The sequence below is a fragment of the Megascapheus bottae genome, chromosome X (genome assembly GCF_031878675.1).
Source record: "Megascapheus bottae isolate mThoBot1 chromosome X, mThoBot2.hap1, whole genome shotgun sequence".
Lineage (NCBI taxonomy): Eukaryota > Metazoa > Chordata > Mammalia > Rodentia > Geomyidae > Megascapheus > Megascapheus bottae.
The window spans coordinates 58,534,158-58,548,744 of NC_143547.1; the positions used below are offsets into that span (position 1 = coordinate 58,534,158).

Sequence of the window (14,587 nt, forward strand, 5' to 3'; positions counted from 1 at the left end):
AGAAAAATGTTAATAAGCCCAGGCAGCTGGAGATAGAATGCAGTTGGTTCAGAATGCCCAACCCACCACCTGGGCAGGTTATATCTATGAACAGAAAAGCTGGTATATGGGTAAAATAAAATAGTATTCAGGCATAAAGAAGAATGGAATTATATCACTTGTATAAAACAGGCGATCATGTTAAATGAAGTAAGTCAGAATAAGGACAAAGCATACAATATTTATCTCATATTTGGATGTTTGAAACTCTAAACAAAACAAATTGTTTTCTCAGGCATTCGTCACAGACATAAGCAAGGTGACCAAAGTAACTAAACCAATACTTGAATCGCATATGTGGTAAACTTATTTGAAAATAATAAACCACTGGGGGTATAGTAACATTTTAGTCAGGCATATATATTTAAAAGCATGTCACCTGACTCACCAGTTGTCCAATAACAAGCAATCTGTAGAATTCCAAATCACATAACACTTGAGTAGAGAGAAACAGACTTGTAGACATCACTTTTGAAGGCTTAATTACAACTCAGTATTATCAATATAATGCTTTTTCTTCCACCAAAGTGTTAATGGAACAAAATGTCACAAACTTCGGTGTAAGATGATGATGCATGTGCATCAGTTCCTTTTTCTACAATTCAGCATTCCTGCATTTCCAAGCAGTTATCAGGCATAGTACAGGAAGAATAATTGATTGACAAACCAGAGTAAGTACTAGAAGCATGTTTAGATTATGACACATATCTAAGGGTATTCTAATAGAGAATTTAAAATAATTGTATTTAGTGCGCTACAGTACATAAAAGAAAAAAGCAAAAAAACAAAAAAAATAATAAACAATGAAATTCTAAGAAAACATAAAATGGTAGAAAATATAAAAGTCATGTAGCAAAATTCAATTAAAAATAAAGAATAAGTACCAACTACATGATGAAACTATAACCCCTCTGTACATCACCCCAACAATAAAATTAAAAAAATAAATAATGGAGGCCAGGAGCATGGCCTAGTGGTAGAATACTTTCCTAGCATGCATGAAGCCCTGGGTTCAATTCCTAAGTCCCACATACACAGAAAAAGACTGAAGTGGTTCTGTGGCTCAAGTGGTAGAATATTAGCCTTGAGCAAAACCCAAGGACAGTGTTCAGGCCCTGAGTCCAATTCCCAGCACAAGCAAAACAAGAAAGCAAGCAAGCACCCAAGCAAGCAAGCAAGCAAGCAAGCAAGCAAGCAAGCAAGCAAGCAAGAGAGAAAGAAAGAAAGAAAGAAAGAAAGAAAGAAAGAAAGAAAGAAAGAAAGAAAGAAAGAATTTGAAAGGATCATTTCTAAATAAGAAAAAGGGAAAAGCTGTAAAAATTTCCTAAATTAAAACCAAAAGAATTAAAATGCTGAAAAGAATAAAGGAAATCCAAATAGGGAAAGAGGAAGTGAAACTTTTCTTATTTTCAGATGACATGATTCTGTATTTAAAGAACTCTATAGATTCCACTCACAAGTTGCTTAAACTGATTCGAAACTTTGGCAAGGTAGCAGGGTAATTTTAAAATTAACCTTCAAAAATCAACTGTCTTCCTGTATACCAACAACGAGAGGAACAAGGCAGCAATCAGGAAAGCAACTCCTTTAGAAATAGCCTCGAAGAAAATAAAGTACCTAGGAATTAACTAAGAATGTAAAGGACCTTTATGATGAAAACTTTAAAAATCTAGCAAGTTAAATAGAAAGCCCTCAGAATGGGAGATCTTCACTAACCATACAACAAACAAAGGCCTCGTATCTAAAACATATCAACAGCTAAAAAAAATTGAATCTCTCCAAAACAAATCTTAATAGAAACAGCCATCCCATTAAAAGATGGGCCAAAGACCTAAAGAGAGACCTCTGAAGAAGAAATAAGAATGGCCTATAGACATATGAATGCTCAACATCTCTGCCATAAAAGAAATGCAAATCAAAACAACTTTGATATTCCACCTCACTCCAGTTGGAATGGCCATAATCAAAAAATCTAATAACAGATGCTGGCAGAAATGTGGACAGGAGGGATTGATACTACACTGATGGTGGGAATATAAACTCATTCAACCACTCTGAAAATCAGTATGGCAGTTCCTCAAAGGACTCACCTTGTTATCCGATAAAAGGATATTTGGTTATTTGTAATAGGATAGGGAAGGGGGAAAAACAAGATGAGGGGCAGGGGTTGGAGTAGGGAAATAGGGACCAAGACATGAAAAAGGGTCTCAATGTTTATGAAGTAGCGCACTTTCTATCTGGTGAATATAATGTAACCCTTCTATTCATTACAATAAAAATATATAGAAGAATATAAAAGACTAAACATAGATCTCCCCTATGACCCAGCAATTCCACTACTTGGCATTTGCCCAGTGGTTCAGAAACATGGACATACTAAAGCCACTAACACATCGCAACACTATTTACCATAGGGAAAATATGAAACCAACCCAGGTGCCCCTCAGTAGATGATTGGATCAGCAAGATGAGGTATTTATACACAATGGAATTCTATGCTGACATCAGAAAGAATGACATCACCCCATTTGTAAGGAAATGGAAAGACTTAGAAAAAAATCATAGTAAGTAAAGTAAGCCAGACCCAAAGGAACATAGGCTCAATGGTTTCCCCCATTTGTTATAATCAGTACATACCTACGACTCTCCTAACAGGATTACAATAGCTCAAAACCTAGTTTCATAAGGCCATATAGGATAAGGCTAAATGAAAGTAGCTCCAGGATATGGAAACAAAAGCTTTATCTTGTGTGATTGTTGTTCTTAATGTACTATGTTATTTCTCTTCTCTTTTGTTGCCCTTTCATTAATCTCATATTGTTACAGTGTCTGATGATGTTACCTGCATATTGTATATATATTTATTTGTTTATTTGAAATAGGAAAGGGAAGGGGGAAAACAAGATGATTGTGAGGGATTAGGCAGAGGGAAATGGGGACAAAAGCATGAGAAAGGTATCAAGGTGTAAGAAGTAATGCATCTACTATTGGTAAATATAACTGTAACTTCTCTTCACAGTGCAATAAAAATAAACAAATAAATTGAAGGAATTAAAATATGAAAATGTAACCAGGTAGAATTTTTATATAATGTGGAAAAATTATGTACATATATATGTATATACTATATAAGCATACTATATTATACACATTAGGTATTATATAGGTATTATATAAAGTAATATACATTTATCATTGTAATATTATTAAAACACACTATATGATTTTAAATATTCATACTATATATATATATATAGAGAGAGAGAAAGGAATTATTTCTAATAATGACTGAGGATTTACAAGAACAAACATCACTCAAAAAGCAGAAATATTAAGGCAGTATAAAATTAATACCAATGCATCTACATCTAAAATGATATATGCAGAATGAAAAAATCTTAAACCTAAAAATAATAATAACATTGGGAGCGTGGCCTAGTGGTAGAAGGCTTGCCTAGCATTCATGAAGCCTTGAGTTCAATTCCTCAGTACCACATACACAGAAAAAGACAGAAGTGTTTCTATGACTCAAGTAGTAGAGCACCAGCCTTGAGGAAAGCCCAAGGACAGTGCTCAGGCCCTAAGTCCAAACCCCAGGACTGGAAAAAAATAAAAATGCAAACAAAAAGAAAGAAAATAAAAGAAATGAAATTTAGACTGTAAAGTGGTGACTCATGGCCTATAATCATAGCTATTCAGGAGGCTGATCTGAGGCTGAGGATCTCTGTTCAAAGCCAGCCCAAGCATGGAAGCCCTTAAGACTCTTTTTTCTTTCATTTTCTTTGTTTTTTTTTAAATTATCAGGGTGTATAGATGGGTTACAGTTACATTTGTAAGGTAGTGAGTACATTACTTCTTGAACACTGATACCCCTTCCAATCCTTTTTTTCCCCTCACTTTCCCACCCTCTGCCCCCTCCCAAGTTGTAAAGCTCATTTCCAACATATTGTCTTATGAATTATCACTCTTATCTCCAATTAACCACCAGAAAATGGGAAGTAACCCTGTGGCTTAAGTGGTAAAGCATTAACCTTAAGTTGAAAAAACTCAAGGACAGTGCTCATGCCCAGAGTTCTAGCTGCACTACCAACCAAAAAGGAAAGAAGAAGAAGAATTGCATTTAATATAAAAAACTGCAAGTAGCAACAAAGAATAACGGAATATTTAATGGAATCATGCATTGGATTAAATTACCTTTCTGAAGTAAATGACAGATAAAGATTTTCTAAGACAAGTCAAAATTGAGATACTGTGTTGTGAGTAATTCCTACCTTGAATAAAATAATTTTTGAAGTTCTTAAAAAATAAGGATATACTATAGATAAAAACTTTATCATTATACACCAAATACCAGAGCACCCACCTTCATCAAACATGCACTACTTACACTAAAAACACACAAAGATCCAAACACAGTGATTATTGGTGACATTAACACACCACTGTTGACTCTGAACAGTTCAACATGGTAAAAAGTCAACAGAGAAACTTCAGGTCTATACAACTGCATACACTAACTAGGCTTAACAGACATCTACAGAATATTCCACTCAGCAATGCCAGAAATATTCTTTTTGGGAGAACATGGATCAATTTCTAGAATTAGATTTCATTTTAGGGCCCAAAACAAAGCTATGCAAATTTTAAAAATATTGAATTTCTTCCCTGTATTCTCTCAGACCACAGAGGAATAAAATTAGAGATCAATACCAAAAGCCACAATAGAAAATCATGAAATGCATGGAGACTGAACAACTCAAATTGAATCACCAGTCGGTCACTAAAGAGATCAGATTGGAAATTCAATTGTTCATGGTATTTAACAAAAAGAAGCAGCAAAATATCAGCTCCTTTAGGATACAGCAAAGGCAGTTCTCAGAGGAAAATTTATAGCTGAGTGCCAACATGAACAAATTGGAGAAAGCTCAAACCAATAATTTAGTGATGCACCACAAGTTCCTTGAAAAAGAGTAACAAGCCAAACCCTAATCCAGTAGATTGAATGAAGTAATTAAAATTACTCAGAGTTAAACAAATTGGAATCCAAATAAACTATAGAAAGAATGTACAAAATGAAGTGTTGGTTCTTCATTTGTAAAGTGTTTCTTTCCTTTTTAAGCACAATCTGCCCTATTCTTAACCCCCTGTTATTAACTGTTTTATGGCATGTAATTTAGTTTCCACCTTGATGTTTTCATAAGTCAGAAGTCAAAGATATCTCCTTGTACAATGTAAGAATGAGTGTGCCTAAGTCTTGTTCAATATTCTGTCATCTAAGCTCAACACAATATGTTATACATAGAGAAACCTCAATAAATTTATATAAGTAAAAGAATCAGAAATAGATCTTAGATTTTATCATGATATAATCATATACCAAATCACATGAAATGTGGATAAGATTTTGAAACCATTATGTTAGCAAAAATAAATGCATTGTTTTAGAGAAGGGAGGAGTTGAAATAAACACAGCTTATTTACAGTGGAATTGAAACAGAAAGCTCACCTAAATTTATATATGATGTATAAAACATTCTAAAGATCATTTCTATATTAGCCCAGCCACAAATAGGCAAATAAGTTAACCAGGAGAAATGTTCCCTCATTACTAATGAATGATTTCGAGTACAAGTATTATATCAGTTTCAAATTGTTTCAGCAATGAAGAGGTAAAAAAAATGGAACCGTAATCAAAATACTTCAGTCAACAATATCATTCCAGGACTGCTGATATCCTTTGAGTTTTGTAATAGGTTTATCACTTCAATTTAAATTTAAAATTATAAAAACAAATATTTTGTGTGGAAATGTGCTCAAGCTTAAGTGTAGCACCAAGGCAATGAATTATACATATATATATATATATATATTATAAACCAAATGGAAGCTTTACTTATTATGTATTGAGAAAAGTTAATCTAATTAGAATGTATATTTCCTCTCCAGATCACATGGGTATGTTTACTTTAAACCCAGGAGTTTCTGGACATTTTCACATTGTCACTTATCAGTGCTGCTATTTTCACTTTCTGATACTGCACAGAAATTGCTTCAAAGGAAAATAAAGAAGTGCATGCTTTTAATCAAATAGACATATTTCTAACCTTATAAGGGTAAAATATTTGTATTGTGTCAATTTATGCCAGAAACATAAATCTGTAATGGCAGAATCTTATCTGTAACAGCATACAATAGAGCCAATGTGAAGGTTTGTAGAAAAAGGATATATTTTATGTCGTATATATGTTTATTCGATATAACCCTTCAGGTTTCACAATACGAAAGTTGTGACAAATTTAAATACAAAATGGGATCATAGTTTCTGTTACTGATTATAGGGAGTGAAAAGGAGAAGCAAGAAAGAGAGACCTGAGTGGTGGGGCAGGTCCAAGGAGACGCGGTCTCCTCAGCTGAGCTCATGGCGGGGCTGGTCCTAGCATCCAGTCGAAGGATGTGGTCTCTCGGGATCCAATTTTGGCCTCTCTTGCAGAGCGGACTTGGGCTTTGGGTCTGACAGAGAGGCCCGGGAGACTCTGGATGAGCCAATGTAGCAAGTGGCAGGTGGAGGGGCCGGGAGCCTCCGCCCCTGGCAGATGGCCCTTCAGCAATCGGCTGCCGCCACCCCCGGGATCCGCAGGAAAGGGGTCGGGGGACCCTACGCGACCCTCGAAGCCCGGGCCTGTTTCCTGGAAGTGTTTAGCATTCACATTTTCCGTCGGAGGAGCATTATTGGCTGGAATGAAGTACTTCAAAAAAGAAAAGACAGAAAAGCTGGAGAAAGAATGGCAGCGAAGCCTTGGAAAGCCTTTACTTGGGGGACCATTTTCCCTCATCACTCATGCTGGAGAGCCCAAAACTGACAAGGACTACCTGGGTCAGTGGGTACTGATTTAATTTGGTTTCACCCATTGCCCTAATATCTGTCCAGAAGAACTAGAAAAGATGATTAAAGTTGTGGATGAAATAGATAGTATTCCAACCCTGCCGAATTTAACTCCACTTTTCATCACCATTGACCCAGAGAGGGATAACAAAGAAGCTATCGCAGATTATGTGAAAGAATTTTCTCCTAAGCTTATTGCCTTGACTGGCACCCAAAAGGAAATTGATCAGGTAGCCAAAGCCTACAGAGTATATTACAGCCCTGGACCCAGGGATGAAGATGATGACTACGTAGTGGACCACACAATAATAATGTACTTAATTGGGCCAGATGGTGAATTTTTAGATTATTTTGGCCAGAACAAGAAAACTGGGGAAATAGCTGGTGCAATTGCTGCACACATGAGAACCCACATGAAAAAGAGATAGCCATAGCCAGTGTTTTCTGGCTAAAGAAGACCAAAGCTTTGTCTCCTATCATAACATATATATCTATATACGACCTACTGAACGACCTTCATACCGTGAGAACATGTCTGTCTCCAGCGTGTTTCTCTTGGACTCAGCTAATGCTCTTGGAACTATAACCATCACAGCCCAGCTCAAATAGCCATCCTGAGCCAGGAAAACCAGGTTAATTGGAGCCAGTAGAGAGAAGACCCTCATAGAACTAACATGAAAGAAGCATGCATGCTGGTATCACACCCAGAAGCAGGGCCCTCTGAGGCTGCCTCGCCATTGTCTGGGACTCCTAGTCACATAGTTTGTGGGACTGAAATTCACAGAGAATATAATTTCCATAGTGCTCTGCTTTGCTCACCTTCTAGTGCTCAATGGCAGATAGTCAAGATTAGTTATCTGCCATTCAAAGTCAGTCTTTGGTCTTAAAAAAATAGTCTTGTTAATATCACTGTCACATTTCATCTCCTCATCACTAGTTACTGATTTAACTAGTAAAGAGGGGAAATCTGCTGTTTAGAACTAACTGTTAGTTTTATTCCTATAGGAGTGTGTCGTGATTTTATTTTGAACAGATAAATTATTTATGGGATTTTTAATTCAAGGACAAACAAGGGTATTGATTATCAGTGTGGCAAAGAATGGTTTTTCTGCATATAACAGATTGCACTGCATATAAAATGAAGGTGTGTTCAGTTCTGCAATGTGGATAAGCATGGCTTTTCCCTTGGGTGAAGAGCAAGCTAGCTGTCAGAGCAGAGCCTGAAATTCCCCAGGATGTGTACGATAGGTGGATGCATGTGAAAATGCACATTTTCTGGCCAGAGCTGACCTCAGTGAGCTTGGAGAAAGATGCAGAGTCCTTAACAGACAAACCTGGAAAAACAGGCTAAATAATCACTTGAAGCGTCAGCTATTCAAGAAAATAACTATTGAATGATATAGTGGATCCTGGCTTTTATATTTTTCTTGCCTGCTATGTGGGCTTGACTATCACCTTTTTCACTAGAAGTTGCTACCAAGTTCTCTGGTCGGAAGTAGATTCATTTTTACATATACATGATGCAGGCCTATGTTTTAGTTTTTAAATTCTCATTAACTCCCAAGCTTTACATTTAAGGTAATTTTTCTAGTCCTGGGCTTGAAGTTCAGGGTTTGAGTACTGTCCTTGGGTTTTCTCAAGGTTAGAACCCTACCATTTGAGCCATAGCACCACTTCTAGCTTTTTCTATGTACTAAGGAATCAAACCTGGGTTTTCGTGCATGCTAGGCAAGCACTAGGCCAAACTCCTGGCCCCTTTTGTTTTCTTCTTTAGTTTTGGTTTTACTGATACTAGAGTTTTTTTTCTTTTTGTTTTTAATAAAAAGTTTTTATTAACACTGAGTTTTCACATCATATTTCAAATGTCATGTTCTACAAACGAGTATTCAAGAAAGAAATTTCTGTGTGCAATAACTAGTACATAAATTTAAGAACATAATTAAAATTAAAAAAAAGAAAGAGAGACCTTATGGTCTTTTATTGGTAGGGATTAAGCATTAATGTATTGTTTTATATTTGCACACTGGAAAGACAGGTTCTACCTCAATTGTCTGGTTAGTTCATTACTTAGATTACATTGTTTATGGCTAGTCATTCATCTTTTGTACTTCTGAATATATAGAACAGAAATAAATGAATATATAAAGATGTGATGCTCATTATCTGGATTATGTTTTGCATTGTTTTGTCATTTTTATTTTGTTATATTCATCTTCCACTACACATCTCCTTCCAAATCCTTACTATGTGAAACTTAATTCTGCTCTTGCAGTCTGCTTAGTATGTTTTTTTTCCACCACGGTATGAGCAGAACTAATTGAGTCAATATGTATAAAAGTCATATTAATAAATAGACTGACTATTAAATTCAAAATTTAGCCTGGTTTGTAAAGAAAATCCGGATGAGATTTTTCTTAGGGGTAATTTTATAAAAGAGATTCAGTGAGTTATTTACAATTTCATGTTCACTTTTGTGGTTAAAATTGAATTGACCATACATGGATTTTTCTTAAAGATTAAATAATTGTATTCTACTATAATATCACCTGTCCATTATGACAATAATGTTACATTTACTCTGTAATTTATTCTACACCATTTCCTTCTACTTTTAAACTCAGTAGTTTCTGTTTTCTTTCTTTCTTTGTCAGTCGTGGGGCTTGAACTCTGTCCCTGAGCTCTTCAGCTCGAGGCTAAAAGGCTACTGTTCTACCCCTTGAGCAACAGTGCCACTTCCAGTTTTCTAGTGGTTAATTGGAGGTAAGAGTTTCTTGGACTTTAGTGCTCAGCCTGGCTTTGAAAAAGGACCCTCAGATCTCAGCCTCCTGAGACTAGCTAGGGTTACGAATGTGAGCCACCACCCCGGCCATTTCTATATGTGAATCATATATTTCTGTATTTTCTATGTGTGAGTCATATTCTGTAATACTTTGTTCTTTAAAGTACGTAAATTGCTACACCATGTTTTAAAACGTCTGGTATATAGTTTCACATATATCATTTAACTGTGTAATTCGCACTTCTGAGAATCTTATAAATAGGGACCCCCACATGCCAATATATATGAATAAAGATGTACGTTGACACAATGTGCGTTGTGACAACAAAATCACTAAAGGTATCATTAAAATCCAACAATAGAGAAATGTCTTAATATTTTAGGATTGAGGACATATTTAAAAAATTCTAGAGACAGAGATAAGGGTGGAACAATAATGTGAACAGATCAAATATTACCAAAACATACATTTCTTAATTATCATGATGGGGAATTTTATGTTAAGTATATTTTCCACAATTAAAAAAATAAAAATGAATGCTTCTAGAAATTACTCTTACAAGGTGAAGTAAAGTGAATGTCAAGTTTTTTACACACATATATATATAGATATAGATATATGCATGTATTTTTGTTCATTTACTAGGCCTTAATCAAGAGTCATCAATCTGAGATTATCTGCCCAATTGTCGATATCACTGTTCTTTTTTAATATATACTAGAAAGCATCTAATTCAGAATCATATATTTTATATAATGCTCCAAATAGTCTACATAGTGAATGCATAGCATTCAGTACACACTTAAAATTACAGTACAAATATTTTGTTTCTGTTATTTTAATTTTGGAGATATATCAATTTCAATATTAGAATGATTAAACAAATAGGTTTCCTTCACTTAACTAGTGTTCAGCTGATAAGCTTGTGTTATTATTAGGAGACGGTTTCAGTGTGTGTTTGTGTGTGTTCTTGTGTTCACAGTCTTGGGAAAAATATGGATGAAGAAATTTAATGCAGATATCTTTTGCATGGTTATATGAAAAAAAAGAACATACTGATTTTTGTTACTGATGAGATTGTGGAAATTTTTTGGTTGGCTTTATGTTTTTATTTTAGCATAATATGATTTCAGTAAAGTAATATTTTAAATGGGAAAATGCCTGAGATCTGACATATTTCAACTATTGTATACAACATCATGAATACTTTTTTATTTTTGTTTATTAATATTTGGTAGGATGCAGGGGATAAAGCCTATGGCCTCCCACATGTTAAGCCTTCACCTACCACTGACTGAGCTAAACTCTCAGCCAGGGAAAGATGTTTATAAATCTATGTTTAAAATCAGTGAGTAACCACATGTCCAATAATGTTTCCACATGTTAGTCACTGTATTTCTACTCTAAATAGTATAAAATGTAAAATAAGGAAAAAAAATCTCCTGTGAAGACATGCTTTTGTTAACTTCTGAAACTTGTGACTTAAAGGGTGAAGTTCATCTTAACATGTCTATTTCATCTGTGAATACTAATTATATTTTTGGATAGATTCTGTATCTTTCATCATCGAAGTTTTGTAACTGTGACTCTGATGGAAGGCCAAATCTTCAATGTTTGGTGGCATTAAATCCATTAAAAGCCATTTTATGTCTCTCCAGTTATTAGAACCTTAAAATTACTTGAGTAAGGTGAAGGACTCAGCTACTTACCTCTTGGGGATAATTCTACCAATATGCTGCAGATTAATATAGTAGCAGTAAAGGCCAAACACAACGTGACCCTTTGTGCTATTTGACTCTGTGGTCATTTACCACAGGATTTGGAGTTCAGTACTGGGCTCAACTTTTGACATTACTATGCGTTCAGTCTAGAAGTATGTTACTCATATGTCTTCATTCCTATGCAAAAATGATTTCGGAATTTGTTTAATCTATGCACATAGTCTTTCCGTCCTGGTCATGGATTCCTTCAGTGATCTTGGAATGAACAGTCTAAGGCAATATTTTTAATATAATAATCAAGTTAAATAAAATCATTTTCATTAAAAAAAATATATATATTGGCACAGAGCAAGAGGGAAATTACTTAGCACGGTTCCGGGTTTCTTTGTGCCACGCCCGCACTCCTTCCCACAGCTACAGGCTTCTGGTCCCCTGTCAGTGCTTCCTGCCAAAAGCAACCCCAGTTCATCCTTCCTGGCTGGGCCCGCCTGCCGCGCATCTGCCCTTCTCCACTGACTCCGCCCCGCATGTGTCCGGACCCGCCTCGCATCTGAGCTGACCCACTGCACGTCTGCCAGTCAGTCCCTCCGGAGCCGAGAGCCTCAGGCTGCTGAAATCATCGCGCCTCACTCGGTCCGTACCCAGTGGGCATCTTTGGTATCTGGGCGGTCTCCGGTTCTCTGCGCGCGTGTGTGTCTGTCTGTCTGTGTGATCGGCTGCCTGCAGCCTGCCTGCCAGTCCAAGCTCTCAAGTGTCTAGTGTGCCTTTTCCCTGACGTTGAGTTAAAGCGCCTTAGTGAGCTCTGAGCCGCCCTGAAACAGGCCAGGCAGCTGGCGGAGGAATACACACTCTGCCCCTGCCCTTGTTGATACCATTTTAAACTAATGGGAGCTCCCTAGCCTGTTTTTATTGGGAAAGCCCATCGCAAGGCCTCTATGGGCAAAGGCAGACAGGGAGCCAGACAGCTTCTTAGTGATTTCTTAAAATCTATCGGGTAATGAGGAATTTTGTTTCTAATACTGGCTTTGAAACTAATTTTATATCTGTATGGGTAAAAATTTTATGTCCTCAGGGAGAATAGATTTGTTATTGAGGTGCCTTTTTGTCTGATGCATTTGTTCTGAGTCTGCTGACCAGCTGTTTCTGAACTTCATTTTCTCAGCCTCAGCCTCAACAGTGATTCTGAGTCTGCTTTTAGCTTCCCTTCGCCGGCCTTGGCTTTTTCTGTTCGTGAACAGCTGTTTGGCCTATAGATTAGAGGAAGCAGCCTTTCCCCCCTATCCCAAGGGAGCCTCCTCTCTGTGCTCAGAGAGATGGGTAGTGGAGAGCCTAATCTTGCTGGAAAGAAAAAGAAGTACCTCAAGGCTGCCCTCTATGTGGGTGACTTGGATCCAGATGTCACCGAGGACATGCTCTATAAGAAGTTCAGGCCTGCAGGCCCTCTGAGATTCACTCGAATCTGCCGAGACCCAGTGACCCGCAGTCCCTTGGGCTATGGCTATGTTAACTTCCGCTTTCCTGCAGATGCTGAATGGGCCCTAAACACCATGAATTTTGATTTGATTAATGGCAAACCATTTCGCCTCATGTGGTCACAGCCAGATGACCGCTTAAGAAAGTCTGGAGTTGGAAATATATTCATCAAGAATCTGGACAAATCCATAGATAACAGAGCCCTGTTTTATTTATTTTCTGCTTTTGGGAACATTCTCTCCTGCAAAGTAGTATGTGATGACAATGGCTCTAAGGGCTATGCCTATGTACATTTTGACAGTCTGGCCGCTGCCAATAGAGCCATCTGGCATATGAATGGAGTGCGACTCAACAACCGCCAGGTATACGTTGGCAGATTCAAATTCCCAGAAGAGCGAGCAGCTGAAGTCAGAACCAGAGATAGAGCAACTTTCACCAATGTTTTTGTTAAAAACTTTGGAGATGACATGGATGATGAAAAACTGAAAGATCTTTTCGGTGTATATGGCCCAACTGAGAGTGTTAAGGTGATAAGAGATACCAGCGGGAAATCTAAAGGTTTTGGATTTGTGAGATATGAGACTCATGAGGCTGCACAAAAGGCTGTACTGGACCTGCATGGGAAGTCTTTGGATGGGAAAGTCCTCTATGTAGGTCGAGCACAGAAGAAAATTGAACGCCTGGCTGAATTAAGGAGGAGATTTGAAAGGCTAAGGTTAAAAGAAAAGAGTCGTCCTCCAGGGGTTCCAATCTACATTAAGAACCTGGATGAGACTATAGATGATGAAAAACTAAAGGAAGAATTTTCCTCATTTGGATCTATCAGCCGAGCCAAAGTGATGGTAGAAGTGGGGCAAGGCAAAGGGTTTGGGGTCGTTTGCTTCTCCTCATTTGAAGAGGCAACCAAAGCAGTGGATGAGATGAATGGCCGGATAGTGGGCTCCAAGCCTCTGCATGTCACTTTGGGGCAGGCCAGGCGCAGGTGGTAAGAATCAGAAAGCTTAGCTTGTTTCAGCCTTAGTGAGAGCCTGCTTACTTTTGGCTCCTTTGTGATAAGAAATTATTTCATTCCAAGTCACAAATATTTTTTTCTTTTTCTTTTTTTTAACCGAATACTTTCTTTTAAAACAGTGAAACTGAAAAATAAAATGATTCATTTTAGTGAAAAAGTAATTTCCTATGTAAAATTGTCATTTTGTACTATTTTTATATAGTATCCTTACGAATGTTTTAGAGTAAAGTTTATTCCTTTCTATTTTTTTTCCTGAACAGCCAAGTTGAGGAAATTATGCTTATTTCTTCATTTCAATATTACTAGGCTTTTTTTCTGTGAAAATATTCTCAACAATGTCTTTACTTCTGAATCTTTCATAGTTAAAAATCAACTTGTATTTTGAGAGATCAATAGGTCAAAGGGAATGTGTATGATCCTGTTAACATCTCTGCAAATAGTCATTTAAATTATTTCAAATGAATATTCTAAAATATATGAAGCTTCTTCTCTTCCCTTTTCTATTTAATTGCATTTTTTCCTTTTTAATATATTGAGAGTTCATTACAAATTTGGTAGTCGTTGTGACTGAATTTTGGGAGTTGTCTTCATTAACTTCACATCTAGTTCTCACAATCAGTATTTTAGTAAACATATTAGGCTAGGCAGTGACTATTTATATTATGATTTATATCAGAAA

At 36.7% G+C, this 14,587-nt stretch overlaps 1 protein-coding gene and 1 pseudogene across 1 annotated transcript; both read left to right on the forward strand.

Annotated features, from left to right (window-relative positions):
- The first annotated feature begins 6,457 nt into the window (after positions 1 to 6,457).
- Positions 6,458 to 7,872, forward strand: LOC150041152 (cytochrome c oxidase assembly factor SCO1 pseudogene; annotated as a pseudogene).
- Positions 7,873 to 12,666: 4,794 nt separating this feature from the next.
- Pabpc5 (poly(A) binding protein cytoplasmic 5) lies at positions 12,667 to 13,906 on the forward strand. The gene has a single exon (XM_090327201.1). It carries the CDS (start codon positions 12,737 to 12,739, stop codon positions 13,883 to 13,885), a length of 1,149 nt encoding a protein of 382 aa, XP_090183327.1. The 5' UTR covers positions 12,667 to 12,736; the 3' UTR covers positions 13,886 to 13,906.
- Positions 13,907 to 14,587: the final 681 nt, after the last annotated feature.

What these genes read in the sequence shown, in the direction of transcription:
- Pabpc5 (XM_090327201.1), top strand. Translation starts at nt 12,737, where the DNA reads ATGGGTAGTGGAGAGCCTAATCTTGCTGGAAAGAAAAAGAAGTACCTC.